Source organism: Prunus dulcis, chromosome 4 (assembly GCF_902201215.1).
Source record: "Prunus dulcis chromosome 4, ALMONDv2, whole genome shotgun sequence".
Lineage (NCBI taxonomy): Eukaryota > Viridiplantae > Streptophyta > Magnoliopsida > Rosales > Rosaceae > Prunus > Prunus dulcis.
Window position 1 is genome coordinate 13735822 of NC_047653.1, and position 23976 is coordinate 13759797.

The following is a 23976-nucleotide window of genomic DNA, read 5'->3' on the forward strand; positions in this document are numbered from 1 at the left end:
GGACCCTGGACCATCAGACCTCCAGATCACATAGTTTCATATGATAAAGAAATCCTTGTATCTTGAAGAGGTGTCCAACTAAATCAACAATCTTGCGTGGGCGTGGTGGTGAAGAAAATTCCATATTCAATGAGCACTAACAATTGATGGCTTGACCTTGTATCATCACATAATTTCCTTTAATGCGTCGGAAATTAAAGGGAAAAAAAATTTGTGGTCAATTTTGTCTCGCTACTTCCGTGGCAAATAAGCATGGTCTCAATCAAAAGGGATTATGATCTTCAATGCTCTAAAACCAAAATGGAAAGAATATATCCCTCCTATTTTTTTATTAAAATATTTTAGGACCCAAACAAGGGAATTCCCTATGCATCTTTTGCTTGGTTTGTGCACCAAAGCTTCCACTTCTCTTTTTCAATACGTTGGCAGCATCCCTTGGCAACTAATAATCACATGGTTAGTGGTGCTTCTCTTGCTTGAAGTCTGTACTTCTTAATATATATACACTTATATATATATATATATGCACCATTTGAATTCGTTTGCTCATGTTGCATGCGTCTACACGATTCTTCTTTCTTGCGCCTATTGTGTTTAGGCTTGATCTTGTTGGAGGACGAGTGAAGAACGTAGACGATCTTGTTTGATCCATCTCTCCGATTTGGTGATAACGCTCAAGCGCTTAGGCTCTACGTATTGGAGGACGAGTGAAGTAGACGTCCTATACCGCTTGGGTTTGATCCATCTCTTCGACTTGGTGATAACCCCTTAAGCGCTTAGGCTTTACGTATTGGAGGATGAGAGAAGAACGTAGACGTCCTATACCGCTTGGGTTTGATCCATCTCTCCGATTTGGTGATAACCCGCTTAAGCGCTTAGGCTTTACGTAAGTGGAGGACGAGTGAAGAACGTAGACGTCCTATACCACTTGGGTTTGATCCATCTCTCCGACTTGGTGATAACCCGCTCAAGCGCTTAGGCTTTACGTAAGTGGAGGACAAGTGAAGAACGTAGATGTCCTATACCGCTTGGGTTTGATCCATCTCTCCGATTTGGTGATAACCCGCTCAAGCGCTTAGGCTTTACGTAAGTGGAGGATGAGTGAAGAACGTAGACGTCCTATACCGCTTGGGTTTGATCCATCTCTCCGATTTGGTGATAACCAGCTTAAGCGCTTAGGCTTTACGGCTTGGAGGACGAGTGAAGAACGTAGACGTCCTATAAGGGTTTGATCCATCTCTCCGATTTGGTGATAACCCACTCAAGCGCTTAGGCTTTACGTCTTGGAGGACGCCCAACTTGATCGAGCACAGATACTTTCCCAAAGAGACTTCCTTTCCTTCTCCTTTTTTTCCTTCTTTTTTTTTTTTCAAGATTCACTGAAGAAATGATTCATAGTGAAGCTTTTAGAGTAGACAGGTCATGGTAAATTACAAATTGCACAAAAAAAAAAAGGCAAGATATTCATTTGACGACGGCCGAGGTAGCGAATGGTGTAAGAATAACAAGGGTGAACAGGGCGTACCAGCTCAATGTTGAACGAAAGATGTTAACGTAGCCCTAACAGAGTGAATTGGAAGTCGAATAGTGCCAAACTGATGGGAAACTCCAAATTTATTTTATCATGTGAAAGTTAAGAAACCTAGCAAGGGCCGATATCTCCTAGGCCGATATCTCGAACACTACTCAAAACCTGGAACGGGCTTGCTCTGTGCCCTAGACGTTCGTAGTGATGAGTTCGAGTCCGATTCGCCAGAATATTTTTAAAAAATTGAGTATAGCCGAACGGCTATACTATTTTTAAAAAAATTAAGAAAGTACCGAGTACAGCCGCCCGGCTGTACTATTTTTAAAAATAAAATTAGGAAAAAACCGAGTATAGCCACGTGGAAGTACTATTTTACAATAAATTTGGGAAAAACGAGTATAGCCGCACGGCTATACTATTTTCCTGAAAAATATGAACCGCCATTCTAACCTTTCTAAAGGAGAATGGAATCATCTTCATAGGAATCTTCGGATCTACTACATGAAGGAGAGAAATTATTCAACAATTACAGGGCTGAATTTCAGGAACAACAGGAAACATAGAAGACCTGGGTCATCAAGGAATCAATCATCTTCATTCACACAAAGCACTAAGAAGGAGACATGAGGATCTCACCGGAATATCATGCCAAATACAACCAAACTGAATGGAAACTCAGACGAAGATTGATATTAAAGTCCTAAATCAATGGTCCATGTATGTATGACAGCTAATTTGCCTCATAATTATCAACCAAACACAGGAAGAAAAGCCTGAAAATGTAAAGACTTAAACCTCTGCAAAAGTTTAAACAGATTCCAAATACGGGGGTCACCGGGAAATTGTTAAATTTATGTTTTCCTAGATGCAATACCAGTGCTTGTATTATTTTTTGATATTCTTCTTTTATAGCATTCATAATGATACAGTGATGCCAAATACTTCACCTCAGAGCATTCAAGAAAACCAATATCAAGACCAACCAATCTTTCATTTTTCTTCCAACAAGTAAGAAATAATCTTAGCCTCTCAAATTCTTTCATAGTTAGTAAAATACAGAACGGGAAAAATACAAATAAAATACATTCGGCAAAATTTTGGCAAATTTCTCCATCATGTAAACTTAAAAATTGCTGAAATATCGTTTTAACGAGACAAAAGATTTAATCAAGGGAACAGTAAATCTGGAAGAAAAGTAAGAATAAAGAAATTGATGAAATGATAAAACAAAATTCGTGCATTCTTTAATCAACTGATCAGCATATATCTAAAGAATATAAAACTGGCTTATTACTATACCTATAGTTGTGCTCTAAATTATCGTATATCACTTCAATTTATGCTCCATTGTAGCTCACGTTAGCTACAATCTTGCTTAGGAATTATTGGGATTTCCATAGATGGCAAAAGGGTCCCCTTATAAATTGTGGCTTTAGCTTCCACTTCCACCACCAACAAACTTCGAGAATCAAAGAGAGTTCAAGAAAAAAAGCAAAGAAAGTGAAGGAGAAATGGATGCTAGTGTGTTGAGGGCTGTGGTTTTGATGAGCATGCTTGTGCTTTCAATAGCTCAAGCTGATATTAATCCTTCCTATACCAATGCGGTTCCAAATGACAATCCTCTTGATCAAGTTGATGATGTCCATCCTCGCTCTAATACAAATCAAGTGGCTCCAAATGGCCATATTATTTCTTGTGGTTTAAAATGTGCGACAAAGTGCCTGATGAACCCAATATGCCTTGGCATGTGCATGATCAGATGCAAACATAGGCCTTCAGATGTTGTATATAATTGTACACATAACTGTGCCAACTCTATTGCCACCACAAGCACTTCCAATTTTGGTAATATGCATATTTCCATATGGGATTATTGATCTCTCTCTCTCTCTCTCTCTAGCTTTATCATGTTCGTTTTGAATTATATTTCGGTCATTGATATGCTATGTATATTTGTTTTATTTGCTTGAAATTGTAGATAAACGCTATGTGAAGGGCTTTGTGGATTCATGTTACGAGAGTTGCTTCAAGGATAATCATATTAATTAAGGGATTGGCAATTGTTGCCTAGCTAGCTAGCTGCATGCAGCATGAATGTCTTGCGCTCCAGAAAAATAAATGACAATTACGTCTTGCATATGCAATAATTTTAATTTAAAATAAAAATTAGATTGTTCCAATTACTATTTATATTGCTTTGTGGACCTTATTTCTTTCTTGCAGACCACCATCTTAATCTGTTACAAACGTAACTTCTTCACTCCTACCGTCATCACCAACATCATCAATAATAATAATAGAGAGAAAGAATATACTCTCCAAGGAGCAACACCTAAAATAAGTATGCTATTCAATTTACTGCTAAACTGGTATGACATCATTCTTTCATGCATCATATCACATCTCAAAACAATACCCTCAAGGCTAGCTCGAAATTCATAAAAGTGGAAATTCACGTCTGCCTAACCCATTGATGGATGGAATTAAGCTCCAATAACAGGACCATCTCTGAATACGATTCAGAGACTTATATCCACGAAAAGCAGCCTGAGCGAATTCATGTGACTTCGTTATCTCAATCTGACAGCATAAGACAGTAAACAGAAATAGAGGTCAGTAGGTGATAAAAGAAATAGCAAGCAAGAACATCCTATTTGTTTAACCACCAGAAAACGTGCAAATTATTATGGCTAGTTTGTCAGAGAACTCCAATTGCATCACAAACTCCATACTGGAAATATATATTCATACAATTATCTTACACACATTATATACATGTCACCTTTACTCCTTCGCACCAGCAAGTTTCGTCTGTCTTCATTTGGAAAAAAAAGGACACGACCCACCCTGGCGCCTAGCCCCGCCCAGGCCGCCTAGATCCTCCCAGGCCGCCTAGGGCCCCCCTAACTCCATGGTGTCGGTGTCCTCCCGCCTAGCGCCTAGGCCGATATCTCGAACACTGCTCAAAACTTGGAACGGGCTTGCTCTGTGCCCTAGACGTTCGCAGTGATGAGTTCAAGTCCAATTCGCCAGAATATTTCTAAAAACCGAGTATAGCCTAACAGCTATACTATTTTTAAAAAAATTAAGAAAATACCGAGTAAAGCCGCCTGGCAATACTGGTTTTTAAAAAATTAGGTTAAAAAATGGTATAGCCGCGCGGCTGTACTATTTTTAAAATAAAATTAGGAAAAAACCTAGTATAGCCACGTGGAAGTACTATTTTTAAAATAAATTTGAAAAAATGAGTATAGCCGCGCGGCTATACTATTTTTCAAAAAATATGAACCACCATTCTAACCTTTCGAAGAGAATGGAATCATCTTCATAGGAATCTTTGGATCTACCATATGAACCACCTTTGGCTACGATTTTTTCTCTTATTGTTCCTTCTTTTTGTGTAAAATTTGAATTTTATAACTACTGTGCACGAATTATAATAATTTGAGAAAATTTTGATAATCACATCAACATGTCACATGGATATGTACACAAGCAATGAAATGACTTCTCAAGTGAGTCAGCGAATTACTAAAGTATTTTCATGATCACAAATTTATTGATTCAATTTAGCACTCCGGACATAAATTTGTTTTGGTAATTCGCTGACATGTGTACAGAAGAGCAAATTTAGTGAGCTTGCAAAGGAAGGTCGTGTTTAGGAATCTATGGGGATTCTCGTTGTGATCTTTATTTGTCATAAAAACATAAAATAAAATAAAAAGAAAGGGCTTTTGGGTGTGGAAATATTCAGCTCAGTTGTTTGGTTGTTCAGTTTGAGGATGATTGGGAAGCCATGGATTTATGTACGGTGGTGACCTCCAACAGAGGTCAAAGACACAATTGAGTGCCCTTTGCCAGTATTTCCAAAAGAGAAAATTCCAGGTACACAACTTGTCACATAACTAGCATGTGAATGGGATACAAAGATTGTCTCTTGGCGAAGACATGCATCATCACAAAATAGCCAGTGTCACACTGCGAGTACAATAGAATAACCACCTAATATTAGCAGTACATTTGAAAGGGGGAAAAGTTTCTTCTTAATATCAAAATACTAAGCTGTGCTTTTACACAAACGATGTTACAATAACAACAATGTGCAAGGGGTGGAAATAAACAAGTCAAACTCAACATTCAATGATGCCACCTCCTACATTATTATCTAAGTTTCTGCTAAGAAACTTTATATTTAGGAGGTTACAGTGCTGCAATGCACTCAATTTCAATCCTGGCATCCAATGGCAATGCTGCTACCTGAAATGTTGAACGAGCTGGGGCTGGTGACGGAAAATCTGAAAAACAAAACCATGTAAGACAAGTTGAATGAATAAGTACAAAGGTTGTTACCAGCACGTTTCACATAACTTTATAATGAAAGACTCAAAGACCAGTTGAACAAAATAAAGGATTGTATCACCACCAACCAACAGTCATGAAGTGTTCTAGAATATAAAATTAGACAGAGTAATCATCTGCAAACTTTAGCAGGTATTTTGATCGTAAATATGCAAAGGAGGAGATTTGCTCTATAACATCCAAAATTGGAGTGTCAAAGTTAACTAACTGCATTCTACCCAAGTCTCTTTTTTGTAAGTAGTAATGGAAGTCCTATGAGTACCAAAGATACCCTTATAGTTTTGGCATATGGATGAAACACGACCTGCAAAGCTGGAAGACCTTGTGCTATATGCATATTTTGCATGACACAAATTAAAAATTCAATCTTCAGCATCAAATTTATATCTCCATAAAACTCACATTTAGCATAGATCTCATTGACTTTCTTGAAGTCTTTCAAGTCAGCCAACCTGCAAGAACATAAGAAAGAACAAATTGCATCTCCAACAATAAAATCAAAAATCAAAATTGAGCAAAGACTAATTGGATCCATACAGAATTGTCGTTTTAACCACAGAAGAATAGTTGGCGCCACTTGCTTTCAGTATTTCCCCCATATTTTTTAGAACCTGCAATAGTTTCATACGCCCAAATCTGTCAGAAACAGTCAGACAACCAATGCCATCATCTATACTCCATTACAAAGATGATGAAACAAAAGAACATAACTACCTACCTCGCTTATGAGTTCATAACTCAACAGGTTAACTTAAATAGAAATTAGGATAAGAAATGTAACTTCTCCTTCATGAAGGTTTGTGAAAAACATTAGTATAAGCTTTGGTTGCAATGTTGCACAGAAAAACAAATATCAAATATTTTGTTTTTAACTTCTGAAAAATTGAGACAGTAACTGTTATAAATTCTGCAGAGGTACCAAGTGGATTGATCAGTAATGTAAGATCCCACAACCACCAAATTCTCCAACTTTCACTTCTAAATCATGAGGAAGTTAATTGGCTTAAAGGTTACAGCTTGACCCATGAGCAGTAAAAGAATCAAGGAACATATCCCCAACCAAATCCATTAAAAAAAAAAAAAAAAAAAACAGATTTATGATTACATTAAATCCCAAAAAAAAATCCACACAACTATACCTAATACATCAGAACATAGTAAGACATGTACAAGCCATTAACAATACCTGCTCTGTCTGATCTTCAACATTCTCAGATATGAACTTCCCAGTCTGCATTTGAACACAAAACAGAAGTTCTTATCTGATGTATGTGGGTACGAGGATAGGAACATTGATGGATTAAAGTGACGAGGAAAAACATAACGTCGTGAAACAAACCTCGGGAATCAGACCAAGAACCCCAGACACATGGACAAAGTTGTTGGCTTTGATGGCCTGAGAATAGGGTCCCAATGCAGCCGGGGCCTTGTCTGTGTGAACAGCTTCCTTGATTCCTAATCGAACCAAACAAAACTTAACCATGTTAAATTCATATGAAAAGTTTGAATCTTTTTATCTAAAATTCATCAAAAGGAGATTCCATAAGCGAGAACCAGCTTATACAACCAAACAAAGGAACAGCCTAGGCCGGCTTTCTAATCCAAGCAACCAAACAGAGAAAAATGAGAAAACTAATTAGTAAACGAAAATCAAAAGAGAGAACATTTCAAAAACAAATGGATATTACGAGCGTCAGTGGAAATGGCTAAGCAAGCGAAGCGCGAAGAGGGCTTCGATGAAGCCGAGGATCGCCAAAGAGTGGAGCCAGCCGCCGAAGCAAAGCCCACGCCCACGGCTAACGGAGCCCGGGTGCGCAACGCGCCCAAGTCGATTGTCGGCAAGTGCACGCTCCTCGCCGCACACCAAGCCATCGCTATGTCTCTCTCTTGCTCGCTCTGTGCCGTCTCACTTGGTCTCTGGTGACTTACTGTGACTGCTGATGGTTGGTGAATGGTTCGACTCAGTCACTCGCATATACGTTCTTGTTTTTTTTTGGTCTGTTTTATACCGAATCTCTATTTTCTCTGGGCTTTTTCTTCATTTTTATTATTGGGCTTTAGTTTTGGGCCAACTGTGCAGAAAAATTTGAAACGAATATCTTAATCTCATTTAAAATCAATTTTGTATTGCACTTGTAGCATCTTATTGGAACTTAAATGTTCTTAGGTTTGTTGTGCAGGAGTAAAGTTCACATGTGATAGCAGACATGGGCTTAGTCAAGTTGGTTAGAATGGATGTACTTCTTACTTTGTATCTTATTTTCGTAGTTTAGATTAATATCACAAGTGTCATAACTAATAACTACGTCTTTTGAATTCTTAAGAGCATCTTCAGTGGGGGGGTTGTATAATGAAGTGTATGTTAAATATATACCATTTGTGATCGGAATCACCTGTAATGGGGAGGTGTCAACGATTGTAAATTTGCATCACAACCGTGAGATGCGAATTTAGGTGCACATGTACATCATTTTTTACATCCCTTGCAGCTGGAGCCTACATGAGAAAAGGTGAGAAAAGGTGGACAAAAGTGAGCAAAATCAATTATACATCTTTAGATTTACATTTTCCCTATTGGAGCAAAAACCATATTTACAACCCCCGAAAGTGTAAAGGGGTGTAAAAGTGGCCTTACACCCCCGAAAATATATCCTCCCATTGTGGATGCTCTAAGAGGCCATTTGTTACACAGACTTGGCTTGGACTAAATTTAGTACCATGTTTGTTTCATCTAATCATAGTCTTAGATGAGATTGCTAATACTGGGCCCACCAAAAACACCTTCTTAAGAAGGGACTACCAAACTCATGTAAAAATGAAGAATTAACTAGTCTCATACTCACCAATGTATAAGATGCATATATTATATTGTAATAATAATAACATATTATTATTATTATTATTATTATTATTATTATTATTATTATTATTATTATTATTATTATTATCATCATCATTATTATTATAATTATTATATGCCCACATATATACATATATACTATAATGTACATATATACATGTATATACAAGTATACACACACACATACACATATATATATATATATAAAATACACATATACACATATACATATATATTATTATTATAATATACCCATATACATATATACACATATATATTAATATTATAAGAATAGTATAAGTGTATATATGTAATATATATTATATATTATAATACACATATATATATACATATATATACATATATATATATATATATGTGATACACATATATTATAGCCATGTATGTATTAATATACATATACACATGTATATACACATATTCATTATAAATGTATAATATATGTAAATATATTATATATATTACAATATACATATATACACAAATATTATATATGTATATATATACACATATATACATGTATATTATTAACATACCCATAATATGCATATATATAAAATATATTATAATATACATATATACATGTATATGCACATATATGTTATATATATATATTATATGTATGTATATATATATACATATATATATATTATAAAATACATATATACACGTACATAATATATGTATTTATACATGTATACATACATATATATATATATATATTTGGAAAAATAAAAAAATCTAGTCCTAGTCCAAGCATACACCAAATGCAGGATAAGTGTTATCCAACTTAAACCAAGTCAAGCCAAGACAGTCCCTAAGCATAGTTCTTGCCAAGATAATCCTGTGTAACAAACAAGCCCTAAGTGTACTAACGTTGCTATTTCCAAATAGAAATATGAAAAATTGTATTGAAAATGTTTTTAGTATGTAATTGTGTTTTTATTATAGGCAAATGTATTAGGAATGAAGAATCATTCATGCACGTATGTATGATAACAAAAATCTTCATTAAGGTAATATACATGTATAAAATTCGTTAGCATTACAAAATAATTAACTACTTGCTCTTGCAATTTTACGAGTTGAAGCCAATAATTAAATTGTAATTTTTTAAGAGGAATTCGGAATCTAATTCTTCTCAATTCATTTGGTTTAGTAAACAACTTCAATAGGAATTCGGAATCTAACTCTCCTCAATCCAACTCCTCCTCAATTCAGTTCATCCTCAATTCAATTCCTCCTAATCCAATTATAGATTAATAAACATGGCATTAGAGTTTAAACGTGTTCAGTATGGACACGTGTTCTGCACATAGGGCAAGAAGATTGTTGCTTTAGCCATTGGTCTATGCAGGCCATGTGAAAGAAATGCCTACAGGTGGGAAGTTCTCTTGCACACTCTCCCTCCTTCAGTTCCTGCATATATAAACATCAAAAATCAAATTGTGAGTAAATAGTGATAACTCATAACCCAACATTTGGTTAATCCTACGCCATATAGAAAAGGAGGAAAATTATTTGCCCAAAATTATACTTTGTTTTTTTAATTACGTTGAAAGGTATCAAACCATTGACGTATTCTAATTCTAACTTGTTTTTGTATCTTTCAAAAACATTGTATACACTTTAGTAAGTGGAGCAAAAATTTCAAAAAAGGTCACATTGCGTGTCTCAGACATAAAATATTTTGAGAGTGTGCAAAGAAGACACAATTTTTTGTAATCTATATGCTCTATGTTATTGTGAGCTCCCAATTCCTTTCATTTTATATGTGAGACACCCAATGTGAAAAGGGACTGTGAGCTCACAATTTAATGGAAAGGTACAACAACTTTTCAAACATTTTGGATCCTAATTTAGGTTGCAATTAATAATAATAATAATAATAATAAATATTTATATTTATATATACTATATGTATTTTGCCCCACCTGCAAGCAAATTGAGCAGCAAAAGTCGTTGCAAGATTCAATCGTATTGCTAGAACGAAATGTACTTTGAGGGAGCCTTTGAATGCATTCATGGGATAAGCCCTTAGCTCCAGCAATGTCATAAATTTCAGAAATATCTCTATAAGTTGTTTCCAGATTGCTAACCTGCTCAATAAATTTGGCATTGTAACTCAAATTAATTACCATATAGAAAATAAAAAAAACAACTACTCATTGCATTGCTGGTCTACGAAGGGAAACACTTACTTGCCAGTGATAGGCTTTTAGCACTGCAGAACTTACCCATTCCATAAACACCTTCCCCTTTACCATACCCCCCAAGAGAGCAACCTATAAAAGAAAAAGTTATTATAAAACCCAACATGAAGACGGAATCTTAAATATCCAAGTAAAGGAGCAAAACGAGAATCGAACTCTGTCATATGTGTGGTTAAGTGCTCTACCACTAGAACTATAAACCTCAAGACGAAAACTCATGATTCATTGTTACATTGTGGTTCATTGGCTTATGCATATTATAAGCACAAAATGAAAACTTACAAAAGGCATTATACCTTAGACAATGATTGGCCATCAACTCCCAAATCCATCAACTGAATGGCTGCAATTGCCCCTGCCAGACAACCTATTCCTGCTCCAGTAACCAACCCGGTCTCCGTCGTCTGGCCTGTGATGGCTCCATGAATTGCTCCCATTATAGCCCCTCCTACAAAACCCACAACTGTTTACAAGTGACTCTGTGTTCTCAATAAGTAGGCTAAATTTGGTGTCACCCTTTCAAAACTGAGACGTACATAAGAAAACCAATGAAGTGAAGGGTTATAAACATACCTAGTGCAAGAATGCAGGTAAATACAGTAAAAACAACTCTGTTTATAACACCCATCAAAGCCCCACCTCTTGAACCATCGCCAATTGCAGCCAAAACCCACAAAGAAACAATCTCTATAGACCTAAATGTGGCTTTCAACAAGCCTGAAAACCATCCCTTCATCATAGAAGAAATGGGCACGCCAGACATGGTATTTTTGAGTGGGAAGTGGGTTGACACACTCAAAAGATGAGGCTTTAAACGGTATTGCTTTTGGGAGTGAAGTAAGCAACCAAAGGATGAGTATTTAAAGGGTAAGGAGGTGAAGGGCTAGGCATTTAAGAGAGCTAGGAATGGAACCAAGTACCACAATTTACAAGTGTTACATATTATTTTACTGAGAAGGCAACTTGGAGAGCAGGAATGAGACAACACGAAATGCTACTCACTTGAGCAAGCAACCCTCTATTATTAATTCTTGTTTAAGGCATGATTTGCTTTTCATTTTCGTTTTGCCTTTTTTGGGTACTTTAGATCTTTTGCAATATAAAACAATTGCGTCGTACGTTTACCATATATCCCATTTCCTAATCAAACTATTGTAAAACAAAATTTGATATTAAAAATGGATTATGGTAAAGTGTGGTATTGGTATTGAGAGACTTCATGCATGAGGAGGGGAAGAATGTGGTATTGGTGTTTTTCTTTAAATGAACAAAAGATATAGGAATACCATGAACTCCCTTTTGAAGATTTTTCTTTAAAAGGACAATATATATAGGAATAACATAAACTTCCTTCCAGTTTTGGGATTGAATTCTCAGTCTAGTGGTGGTGTAAAGTGAATATCTACCATGTTCAAATCTTCATATGCTAGCAAGAAAAAAAAAATTAAAGACTTTCTACCATGATGGCATTAGAGTAACCAACTCATAACTATATTTGACAATAGGTAGACAAGTCCAGTACATTATATAATGCAAGACCTCAGTTTTATAAATACCGGATGGAGTGAGAATGTGAAGAAATGTCACACACTGTACAGTTGAGAAACATAACAAAGGTTTATAACGAGTTGGGCTACTCTCCCATATTGGCAATTGGTTTTGAAGTGGAACCTCAATTTCCTTCATGGTATTAGAGCAGTTTTGCCCACGTGTAAAGCCTAACGGGCATATACCCTCAAACCAGAAGCCAAACAAAAGAGTCCCGTACTAAAAACCAGTTGAACTGATTCCTTCACAATGGTTCATCTAATTCTCATTGGTGGTATTTAAATACTAGTGTCATCCAAATGGGGGACTCAATCCAATGGGCCAGTTCTTGAGCAGATAAGGTAGCATCTGTGCCCAGTTACTGTCCACAGCATGATCAAGTTGCAGAGTATATTTATTGTACCACAAAGATGGGATTTGATTTCCAATGGTTAATGGAAGCCATGGCCATCCATATTGGTAACCCCTACACAATTCTAGTTCTTTTCTTGTCAGCATACATCAATTCAATCAAACAAAAGGGGAAATCTTAATATCTTGGCAGTTTAAATCTAGGGTGGGGTGGGGGCTAATGAAGTCTAAAACTGAATAGGAAATTAATTAAGCAAAACCAGGTGCTGGGATTTTGAGCTTCTGTGGGCTTCAACTTTAATAGTAAGGGAGGCAAGTGGTGGTGCTATAATTAATTATGGTAGATATAGAATATAGTAGGTTTGTGATATTTGAATGGTGAATCTATAGTTTTATTTTTTAAGCAAACTTGGGCACCTTTTTTTCTCACCCATTGATTGCTATCTTTCTGTCTTGTTTGATATTTCGCCAAAATAAATAAATGCAGAGACTTGGGTTTCCAGTTTCCAGCTTGTAAGGCTATCCACAACAACAACAACCCCACAAAGATTTTGACAAGACATTTCTGTGCTGAGCAGGAAAAAAAAAAATGTTTAATATTGTCTAGTAATTTAATTGGTATTGCATGAAGGATAAACTACTCGACAAGCAAAGGTATCCAAAGAGAAAAAACGGTTTACGTAACTGGGATCCTTGTGATAATTACAGATATGAAAAGTACTAGAGACCAACTTTGATGAACATCCACTACATTTGGTCTGTCTGTGATAATTAACTTTATTTGTGGAGAAACAAGGAAAAAAGAAAATGTAATTTCCGCTCAAGTGTTTAATTTGTTTTGCACAATAAAGAGCACTCAATTTGTCAACCAAAAATAAAAAGAAAGAAAATTACAATCATCATTTCTTTTTCTTTTTTTTAATACAAGCAATAGTCTAAACTACAAGGAGAGAGGAATTTCTCACACATATACTACCACGGTGTTATGGGAGTTCGAACTTGAGATCACTGATCTGCAAGTCAAGGCCATTTTCCACTAACCCACATCAAACACTCCTAATAATCTATACTATAATAATGAAAAATATATGATCCTTCAACCTTAAACAGGTATAATAGACCCCCATTTCTCAATCACCAATTTACCTTATTTTCAAGCCCCATGTACTGAATTAGAGAAGACATCCCTAATGGGGCTCTAAATGGACTCGACCATCATGGGTGATCACATTTTAGAGACTCAGTTGGGATGTTAGGCCATCTCCAGTTGTAGGACTAAAAATTTAGCCCCCCAAAATATTAATTTTTTAAAGAATAGTGCAATGCTAAATTTTTCCATCTCCAGCCATGCATGACTATATTTTAGGGTCCTTCATATTTTATTATTTTGAGAAAAACTATGGTACAACACTTATACATTCCATAATCATATATTGTTTAATTTAATTAAACTACTATTTAAAAATAATAATAAAGCCAATAAGGGCAATTTTTTAAAAAAAAATAAAAAATTGGAAGGGTTTCAAGGGTCTGACCTTCAAAGGTCATGACCCAGAATTTTTTTAATTTTTATAAACAATACCAAACATTTAAAAATGTGAAGACAAAAAAAAAAAGGATGGGTTTCAATGTTTGAGCTCCAATGGTCATGAACAAAGCTTTTTTATAATTTTTTTTAAACAACACTTGAAAAGATGACAACATTTATTTATTTATTTATTTTTTAAAAAGGGAGTGGGTAGGTCTAATCTTCAACGTCATTGCCAACAATTTTATATAATTTTTTCTTAGACACTACGAATTGAAACATTCAAAAGGCTTTTAAAAAATATATATATATATATATATATCAGTCCTGATCTCTTGGACCCCTGTAGTCCAAGAGATTTATGGTCACTCACCGTTGGATGTAAATTCAACGGTTGACTTGAATCGGGTAATAATCATTTATGTCATATTGCATTTATATATATCATTTTGAACCATTGGATTAATATCCAATAGTGGGTGACCACAATCTCTTGGACTCCTGTGGTCCAAGAGATCGGGACTGATATATATATATATATATATATCAATGTTGGCTGTTGAAAAACACATGGATATGCCCCACTACAAATTTGGCCTAGGCCAAAGCTGAGTTACATTTGGCCCGGTTGGAGGGCTAAAGGGCCAAATGTGGCCCTCCAAATTTAGCCAAAATTTTGTTTAGCCCATGACTAGAGATGTATTTTTTATTATTTTAAGACTATATTTAAAATATAACTCATGATTGGAGATCGCCTTAGGACATCTATAATGGGGCTTTAAATGGGCTCTTCCACCATGGGTGCCCATATTTTAGAGACTCGATTGGGATCTATGCCCATTTAAGCCTCTTAAAAATTCTCACAAGCCCAGAAGGGGTTCCATGGGAAGAGAAATTCACATGTGGGTGCACCCACGTAAAATCAGGCATAGCCGATCCATTGATTCTGGAGGTCCTATACAAAGGGAGTTGAGGACCTATACATAGCAATCAATAAATTGAACCAAACACATCCTTGGTGGCATCAATTACACCGTAATACATAAATAGAACCAATTCCATCCTTTAATTGCATCAACTAAATTTATTTTCTCATATTAATAGCTCACTCAATTGTCTTTTATTCATTAAAAAAAATATATTGACAGTTCAAAAGCTAACAACAAAAAAACAGCAAAATGAAGCAACAAACACAAGTGCTTAGTTAGAATCATAAATAGGCTTGATCTAGAAAAATAAAATAAAATAAATATGTTTAGCAATAAAATTGATAATAATAATAATAATAATAATAATGTTTATGTCTTCCTTGAAAAAATAATACTTCAAAGTACATCAACATGGTATCAATAATCGCCAATAATCGATTAATGCTAGAATCCCTTATTTATTTATTTAATATTATATTTGTACTTTCATTTGTTTATAAGATTGCATTAGGGAATTGAAAACAAAAAGAGGCCCATTTTCTTGTTTTCTTTTGTCAAAAGGTCCTCTAGATTCAAAAAGTGAGTCTAGATAAGTAAAGGGCCTTTTTTGGTTTATTTTATAAGTAGGCTTAAAAATTTTGGAGACCCCAAATTTTTGGAGGCCCTGTGCAGTCGTCCTGCTTGCCTACTGGTTTAAATGGATTCTATAGACACTCAACGGTTTACTTAAAAACACCTATTAAAGTCATCTAACCCGATAGAAAGGGTCTTAATTTTCAGACTTGTTATTTTATGTTCGAATTTCATAACATCTTAGTAGTGTGTGTGTGAGAAATCCCTTTTATTATAGTTTAGACTACCATTTGTATTTTAAAAAAACACCCATAAAGAATTTTTATTTATTTTTTGATAAACCATGCACCTATATAAAATTACCACACGACTTATTAACACACAAATTGAATACCCACACCAAACCAAACTCATCAAACTTTTTCCCTTCTGAAATGTTGAAAAAGATCAAGGATAATGCGATTTTATTGGGACCCTTTTTTTTTGGGAGACCTAACATCGAATTTTTTTTCCCAATTTTATTAGGTCTCCCAAAAAATTAATTAATTATACTTTATTTAGGAGATATTTTTGTGATACTTGGTAGTTTATTTTTGGTGTCTAGAATAACTTCACACTTTTTATCATGGTGCTTGAAGAAACCCGAAACGGACGCCAAAACAAGTTTTCAATTTTATTTGAGTTCATCCATAGATCCGACAAAAACATAAAATATTCCTTTTAATTTCTTTCGTCTTCCCGTTCTGCTTTCAGCCATTAACGACCAGTCGAAGCTCAATCTGTGGAGCAGTGTTTAAGAAGCGAAATTCGCATATAAAAAATCCACAAAAGGTACGTAATTTCTCAACTTTCTTATCACTTATAATTATTTTTTATTAAAAAGATAAGGCTGCTGTTCAATTGTTTCTCCTTCTTTATGGAATACGAAGAGAAAAGAGAACATACCCTTTTTTCCTCTTGAATTGGATTGTATGTTGTGTCCGTTTAGGAGGGTAGGGTATTAATTTTTAATATTTGTACAGAATTAAATTTTCGTATCGGTACCTTTGTTAGCGACTGTGAATTCAGAATAAAGTTTCTGTTTTTCAGTTAAGTTTGTGGGCCATGGCTTTTTTTACAAATGCTGAGATGGTATGGGACACCATAGGCTCTCAAATTTAGTTGCTTCAATCTTTTTGTTTAAATTATTGTTCTTTTGGTTTTTCGTTAAGTTATAATTGTCTTTGAGATGATGGGTATCAAAAACTGCAGCAAAATTGTTTCACTTGTATATGGGCTGTGATGGGATGTCTTGGGCTCCCATAGAATGACGTGAAAACGCTACATTGTGGAACATGGCTTTATCTGTGGTATTTAGTAGTATGTTGGAAATGGTTTTCTAGTTTTGGAGTGTTATCATTGAAAGAAGTTGGCATGTAGAGAGTTTAGGGGGTTGTGTTCAATTCGTATTGAAAGAATTCAGAAGTTGTAAGTATGGCTACTTTTATGGTTACTGGAAAAAAGTTACGAATGATGCGTCTGCAGGTGAATATATAAATTGTACTTGGTTGTGAATTCTTTTACTTACAGTTGTGTAGGGCATAGAGTGGGAAAATTAAGGTTTGAGAAGAGCTGCATGAGACTGGTGAGGGATAAAGAGAATAGTTTCTGTGTAGTTATGCTCCAAACATGGTTCCAAATTGCAATTACTACATCATTCTAGCTGTGAAAATGTGTCCTGATTCTCGTGTGTAGAATTTGAGTTGTAGTGCCTTTTGGCTTGAATTGGAAAACTGTTATATATTGATGTTTGTCGTTACCATGATTAATCTTTTGCATTCTAATGGATTAGTAACGTTTTAATATTTTTCACAATGCTAACTTGTTCTAGATGGCATGTTTAGCTTCAATTATATTAGAAAAGGTTCCTTTACAATGGTAATCTTTTGTTCGCTTTCTTTTGGAGTGAAGGTGTGGACTTAAGAGGGGAATTGAGACCCCACCAATTTCTATCAGTTGTAACAAAGAAGTGCTCATTTCAATTCTAAATATAATGGAATTATGCTTTGCAAAATGATAGTTTACAAGTAGCAGTTTTAATTGGTTTACATATGATTCAGTTCTGCCTCAAAATTTGCACACGGGACTTGAATATGATCTCTTTCAGTTGTATGCACAGATGTATGTTATGCTGATTACTTATTATGATTCAATAAATTGCAGGGATACTGGTTTTACTAGAGAGCACATGGAAAACATGGATGATTCAACATTGGCTAGAGAATCAGACCTTAACTTTGCAGTTGATAACGTAGAAAAGGCTTATCGTTATGCTGATGAAAAGAGCTTTGAAAGAAGGGATTGTTTCAATGAGGATGTGATCCAACATGAGCAACAGAGTCCCCCCTCAATCCATGCAGATGTAGATTTCAAATATGAAATTTCAGAATCTCTTCCGGAAAAATCTTGCCCTGTCCCAACTGAATCTGATCAAGACAGTGCCATTGAAACAAAATTTGCCCATGAGCGAGAGAGGACTGAGTCTCCATTCAAGGACAATAAACATTACCAAGGTGAGATGGATGAGTTGCATGGCAGTAATTTTCTTAATCCCTCCTCTCAATCTAAGTCGCAAACTTTCCATATTGAAATGGGAACTGAAGATTCTGCTCATTCACAGGAGTCTCCTCTGACAGAACGTGCAAACCAGGGAGTGGGAGAGGATGATTCTAACATGGGTAGGCCTACTGCTGTACCTCATGCTGGAAGAGCGAAAATGATTTATTCCGAGAGGTCACAATATGAATCAGTTAAGTCTTCCATTCATGAAGTAGAAAGGGAAGCTAGTGGTCAATGGAAAGAGCAATTGTTATCATCTCCTAAGTTGCACAGGTGGGATAATGAAAATAAGAAAGATGAGTCGCCAGGTCAGAACAATAATCCAGGCATCAGCAATTCTGATATTCAATCTCTCGGCAGAATCGCCAGAGGATCAATATCTCCTAGAATAAAAAGACAAATGTCACTTTCGCCTGAAGACTCTCCTTCATCATGCCACTTCCCCAATAACCATGAGCATTTGCCTTCTCATCAAGGTTCTCAAGACCAATCACTTGCACCAAGGTCACATAGCCAACATATTTCTTCACTTGATCATTATCTCCCGCCTACACAGGGCATTCGACAATTTTCCCACCACAGGGATAGTTCTGCTCTGAAGCACATATCTGCATCTCCAAGGTCGCATGGGTCACCCCCAAGGTCGCATGCCTCACCCCCAAGGTCGTATCACTCACCCCCAAGGTCGTATCACTCACCTCGAAGGTCCCGTCGCTCACCCCCAAGGTCCCATCGCTCACCCCCAAGGTCCCATCGCTCACAATCAAATCATGGGAGAAGGGACAGATTGGAGTCACGATCACCCATTCGGCATAGAGATTCTTATGGTTACCAGAGGGCTTATCGTGAGAGATCTCGATCAAGGTCCCCATATTCAAGAGCTCATCATAGACCGACAAGGTTAACTTCTATAGCCTCTGTGTTATCTTATGTTCAAATTCTACTAGTATCAGTTTCAAATGGCAACAATTTAATAATTTGAACAAGTTGTAAGACATCTGAAAGTGAAAGTTTTGGTTTATCTCTTTCATTTGGTACTCCCATCCAATGACCAAGTCAGCAGTTAGAAAACTGCATTTTTGAAACACCTATGTTTCTGCCCAAATTCCTGAAAATATGATTTTAACACATCAAACCTTCATCAAACATCATATATGGTGGGAACTAGCTCTCTATGAACAATTTTTCTTGTTCTTGTGAAATATGTCAAAAAGATTCCTTATCCCTAATTCATATGCATTACTGTTAACTCAGGATTCTGTACATTGAATGGTACAAGGTTTTAAAATTAAATGGATATGGAGCTTAATGAGTGGACCTTTCACTCTTCGGTTGTGGCAAAGGTCTTTATCTGTCCATCTATCCATCTGTCTCTCTGTCTCTTTATCATCTAGTTTGGTCCCCTAATATTTTGTCCTTTAACTTACAATAGGGGAAGACATTCTCCAATGCAAAGGTCCCCTTCTCCAAAGAATCATTCTCGTCACCGATCTCCTAGAAGGAAACCATGGTCACCACCGCCTAATAGGAAAACTGGATTAGGGAAACCTGGAAGAAATTTATTTGTTGCAGGTTTTAGCTTTTTGACTACAGAGAGAGATCTGGAAAGGAAGTTTTCTAGGTATGGCCGAGTACGAGATGTTCGTATTGTTAGAGACAAAAGGTAATTGTGCAGTTTATACTTGCATACGATAGCAATGAGGCGTTTGACATTGATACTTGATGATGCATTCTATTGCTTTCTTCTTTGAGTTGAGTTTTTTTTATGCATATTATGTTCTTCTTAGGTCTGGAGATTCACGTGGATTCGGATTCTTGACCTTGGAAAGGGATGAAGATGCCGATGCAGCAATCAGAGCTCTAGATGAGACTGAGTGGAATGGTCGGATTATTCTTGTGGAGAAATCCAAAACTTGAGGGGGCATGAAACTCAGCTTTATCACAGCTCTTTTCAGTTGGTTAATTTTCCTTTTTGAAGTTAGTTCTGCCCATCACATTGTTCTTCAAAATTTATCACACATCAAATACACCTCAGAAAAAAAAAAAAAAAGCTTTTTTCTCTTCATTTTTCTGGTGCTTTCTTTATTTCTATATTACTTCAATGGATCAATGTTTCCCCCATTTCATCTCCTTTGTGGAGATTAAATGGGTCAAAGATTCAAACAAACCAGTTGGTCTGAATAAGTTTAAACTTGAATGTAAACAAATTAATCAGACTCAACGTTTCTACATATTTTAAAAGATTAACTACTGTGATAAGGGTAGGTATATGCCAATGAGGTAGTTTTACACCGAGTCATCAACCCCTATAAGACAACTGTCTGATTGGTCAATGGTTATACTTATCCGACCAAAACACGTTATTGGATTTTTGTCTAGAAAAGAATATGGATGCCAATTTTTTAAATCTAATTTTCTGAAAGAAAATGAAATAAAGATCTCGTAAGGTGCACTAAGATAAGTCTGTCTTTTATTTTAATTTATTCTGGTTTTTGTTTTTGTTTTTGTTTTTTTTGGTAAGGATTTATTCTGGTGTTGGTACAAATGGTATTAGGAGAGGTTATCACTTACAGCTCATTTGAGAGTGATTTTGGATAGGTCAATAATCACTTTTATAGAAAATCACTTCTCCATTTGATCATTTTAAGTGGTTTTTGAGAATCACTTAAAATCACTTAAAGTGATTACATAAAGAAGAACGTGGGAGGTGTTTCTCCCCATAAATGATTTTAGCCTTTCTAAAATCACTCTCTAACGAGCCCTTAATCTCTGGTAGTGAAAACAAATAAATATAGAGGTAGGGTGATTATAATGGTTGGTACAAGCCTGGCCATCTTGGCGATTAAAATATGGAAGATTAGAGACAATGATTTTTGTCTTAGTGGATCGGTCATGATCATTAGCAACTTTTGGGGTGGGAGTTGACTAAAGCAAATGAATAAATCACGTTTAATGTAGTGCTTACGAACTTCTCAACAAAAATAACTAGTGCTAAGCGCTAACTAATCATGTTAATCATTATTCAATTTGTTGTGCCCTAACACGTTTATACATGTAAAATACTTGCTTTTTAAGTATCGATAAGCCAACTTTTGATCTAATAGTATTGCTCTTCACTTTATCAGTTAATATCTTAATTAAGTTCGACTCATATGAAATGCAAGATCGATTCTTTTGTAGGTATCATGTGGGAAATATGTGAAGCAATCACAAAATCAAAAGCCGAAAAGGTCTACTTTCTTAATTTTTGTTATGTATATTGGAAACAAAAACCTCTCAGCCCTATATAAATCCAACTTTAGAAAAAGCACAAACAAACACACAGAATGACGTGCTACAAGACGTGATGATGAAAAAAAGTTGCATGAGAAACACACAATGCCTGAGGGCCTGAGGCAGCTGCTGCTGAGCTACATAATTTTTGCTTGCAAGCTACATTACTGTTAGTTTTTGTTGCTTCTGAAAACTTCTTAGGGTTTTTACTCAAAACCTTGGATCTTTATGCCAGCAAAACTCAATAATAAGCCCAACATCAGCACACCCAATACCTTTTCCCACACATTATCTATTCCCACGAGAAAAATATGAATATTTGGTACGCACTCATGTGTGTGAATGATTCTCAATCGTTGATTTTGGTAATGTTCGCTAATTTAATATGTATTAACGGTTAGTAGAATTTGGCAGTTACATACGTGGCAACCGTCCTGAGCATCTCATTCCCACAATTATGTTTCTATGAAACTCTCACTCCTTTTTTTATATTTATTTTTTGTGATGCTTCTAAGAGAGAGAAGGGACTTTCCTTCGTGTTTGGGATTTGGGCATGGCAAACTGGGTCATTGCTTCAAAGCGTGTGGAAGCACAAGCATATAGCATTCAAAAACGCGTACTTGCAATTTGCAAACGTCCATTTTCCTTTCAAAGTTGCAATTATTTCATGAATTGTTCAGCAGACTTGGTAGAGAAAAACCCATTGGTGGTCCCGCCACCATGTACCGATGCACACGTTTTCTGCTTCCTGTTTCCTATCCAAATCACGACAAATGCCCATGTGGCCACGTGTCCAATCCAATAAAAGAAAAACTTGTTTGAGATATGAATATCGCAGTTTTGCTATCCCAACCCAATCAATCATATATTGACACGTAAAAAATTTATCACGCATAATAAGTCGTGATTAGTCGAGAATAACATTGTTTTGCTATCCTCGTTTCACACAAGTGTTTCTCTATACTCTCTACATCTTTTTTGCATGATACATGCTCCATTTGAGTCCCACTTAGTTTCAATCCCTAAATTGATCGCATGGCTTGAGAATTCCCATGTTCATGACCATGTTTAACCTTGTGATGCACAATTCCCATTTTTGCAATTTGGGTATTAAGGTTGAAGAAGTTTATTATAGGGAAAATATTTGTCTCTTTTCTCGTTTGCGAGTCACAGTTTAACATGTATGTATACATTTATTTTGTATATGTGTCAAATTGTGACATGCATAAATAAAAAAATTTCACTAATGTTTTGTGTCCATAGTAAATTGTCACACTCCAACGACCACTCTATAATTACTCATCTTCTTGAGTCGACATACATAAACCAATTAACTATTAGTCTAGTGATAATGTTGTCCATTTTGTTCGAAGACGTCTAAAATTAAAGGGAGATTCACTATTATACCCAATATGGGGGCCCAAATTATAAAAATACCCTATATAAAATAGACTTTAGAAACACACCCAAAGCCCATTTACAACATAACAAAAAAGCTTTTAACTTCTTATAAATTACAAAACTGCCATCAATTTCTTAAAACAAGCCCAACCCCAAAATCTCATAAAAATACCCAAAGCACTCAATAGGGCATCAAAGTAATTTAATAATCAATATTAAATTCAATAAGGCTAGCTATCATTTTTTGGATTTTTTTTGGGTTTGTTTATAGGAATTCAATTGTGTAGAGTTTATTTATAATATTAGTGCTAGAAATGGGTATATCACTAAATATCTCAAAATTAAATCCCCCTTCTCTATTATCCAAAGAAGAAAAAAAAATCGACTACCTTACTTTGCATTTGTCACATTATATAATATGGTAGTTAAATTTTAAATCCTTTAAATTCCTCTAATATTATGGTGTAGACAATCTCTTCATAAAAGCATAAAACAATGGACCAAAAAGAGCAACCATGATTGAATTAGCATCAAGAGTTCCCTTGACACTTTGATATTAATGAATTTGGTCATCATAGACTTTGTAAATGTAGTCTTTTTCTCCGATGGCTAATTATGGTCTTCTTCTTGATTGGTCTTTGTGTTTTGTGAGTTGATTAATAACAATTTTTATATTCCAGAGGATTCAATTATTTTGTTTATATTTTACAATGCATGTGCAAAGTGGGTTTTACTAAAATGTTTAATGCATTTAAAATTGGGGTTAATGGTAGTTTACTGCCTTCCGTTGATGA

General features: G+C 35.5%; 3 protein-coding genes across 7 annotated transcripts; 1 reads left to right on the forward strand and 2 right to left on the reverse strand.

The window, feature by feature from the left end:
* Positions 1 to 5484: 5484 nt before the first annotated feature.
* Positions 5485 to 7875, reverse strand: LOC117625884 (reactive Intermediate Deaminase A, chloroplastic). The gene is made up of 6 exons (XM_034357474.1): positions 7576 to 7875; positions 7227 to 7342; positions 7074 to 7118; positions 6425 to 6498; positions 6290 to 6339; positions 5485 to 5823 (listed from the first exon to the last, which is right to left on the reverse strand). The coding sequence occupies exons 1-6, from the start codon at positions 7757 to 7759 to the stop codon at positions 5729 to 5731; spliced, it is 564 nt and encodes a 187-aa protein (XP_034213365.1). The 5' UTR covers positions 7760 to 7875; the 3' UTR covers positions 5485 to 5728.
* Positions 7876 to 9887: 2012 nt separating this feature from the next.
* LOC117625688 (NEP1-interacting protein 1) lies at positions 9888 to 12069 on the reverse strand. Of its 3 annotated transcripts, none has more exons than XM_034357219.1 (5): positions 11555 to 12069; positions 11278 to 11444; positions 11006 to 11053; positions 10703 to 10867; positions 9888 to 10187 (listed from the first exon to the last, which is right to left on the reverse strand). In XM_034357219.1, the coding sequence occupies exons 1-5, from the start codon at positions 11742 to 11744 to the stop codon at positions 10050 to 10052; spliced, it is 708 nt and encodes a 235-aa protein (XP_034213110.1). In that variant the 5' UTR covers positions 11745 to 12069; the 3' UTR covers positions 9888 to 10049. The 3 variants fall into 3 exon arrangements, with proteins under 3 accessions (XP_034213110.1, XP_034213109.1, XP_034213108.1); XM_034357218.1 differs by having other exon boundaries at positions 10970 to 11053; positions 11278 to 11429; positions 11555 to 12066; XM_034357217.1 differs by having other exon boundaries at positions 10970 to 11053; positions 11555 to 12066.
* Positions 12070 to 16321: 4252 nt separating this feature from the next.
* On the forward strand, positions 16322 to 20573 carry LOC117624600 (uncharacterized protein C2orf16-like). Of its 3 annotated transcripts, none has more exons than XM_034355944.1 (4): positions 16322 to 16741; positions 18113 to 19408; positions 19763 to 19851; positions 19941 to 20052. In XM_034355944.1, the coding sequence occupies exons 2-3, from the start codon at positions 18138 to 18140 to the stop codon at positions 19815 to 19817; spliced, it is 1326 nt and encodes a 441-aa protein (XP_034211835.1). In that variant the 5' UTR covers positions 16322 to 16741; positions 18113 to 18137; the 3' UTR covers positions 19818 to 19851; positions 19941 to 20052. The 3 variants fall into 3 exon arrangements, with proteins under 3 accessions (XP_034211835.1, XP_034211833.1, XP_034211834.1); XM_034355942.1 differs by lacking the exon at positions 19763 to 19851 and adding an exon at positions 20296 to 20573 and having other exon boundaries at positions 16330 to 16741; positions 18114 to 19408; positions 19941 to 20171; XM_034355943.1 differs by lacking the exons at positions 16322 to 16741; positions 19763 to 19851 and adding an exon at positions 20296 to 20573 and having other exon boundaries at positions 18218 to 18462; positions 18570 to 19408; positions 19941 to 20171.
* The last annotated feature ends 3403 nt before the right edge of the window (positions 20574 to 23976 follow it).

What these genes read in the sequence shown, in the direction of transcription:
- LOC117625884 (XM_034357474.1), bottom strand. Translation starts at nt 7,759, where the DNA reads ATGGCTTGGTGTGCGGCGAGGAGCGTGCACTTGCCGACAATCGACTTG. An exon ending in TTCTTGGTCTGATTCCCGAG is followed by an intron (nt 7,119 to 7,226) that starts GTTTGTTTCACG and finishes GTTCAAATGCAG; the next exon opens with ACTGGGAAGTTCATATCTGA. An exon ending in GTGGTTAAAACGACAATTCT is followed by an intron (nt 6,340 to 6,424) that starts GTATGGATCCAA and finishes ATGTTCTTGCAG; the next exon opens with GTTGGCTGACTTGAAAGACT.
- LOC117625688 (XM_034357217.1), bottom strand. Translation starts at nt 11,744, where the DNA reads ATGTCTGGCGTGCCCATTTCTTCTATGATGAAGGGATGGTTTTCAGGC. An exon ending in ATGGCCAATCATTGTCTAAG is followed by an intron (nt 11,054 to 11,277) that starts GTATAATGCCTT and finishes TTTCTTTTATAG; the next exon opens with GTTGCTCTCTTGGGGGGTAT. An exon ending in GCTGCTCAATTTGCTTGCAG is followed by an intron (nt 10,188 to 10,702) that starts GTGGGGCAAAAT and finishes TTATATATGCAG; the next exon opens with GAACTGAAGGAGGGAGAGTG.
- LOC117624600 (XM_034355942.1), top strand. Translation starts at nt 18,138, where the DNA reads ATGGAAAACATGGATGATTCAACATTGGCTAGAGAATCAGACCTTAAC. An exon ending in GCTCATCATAGACCGACAAG is followed by an intron (nt 19,409 to 19,940) that starts GTTAACTTCTAT and finishes AACTTACAATAG; the next exon opens with GGGAAGACATTCTCCAATGC. An exon ending in CGTATTGTTAGAGACAAAAG is followed by an intron (nt 20,172 to 20,295) that starts GTAATTGTGCAG and finishes TGTTCTTCTTAG; the next exon opens with GTCTGGAGATTCACGTGGAT.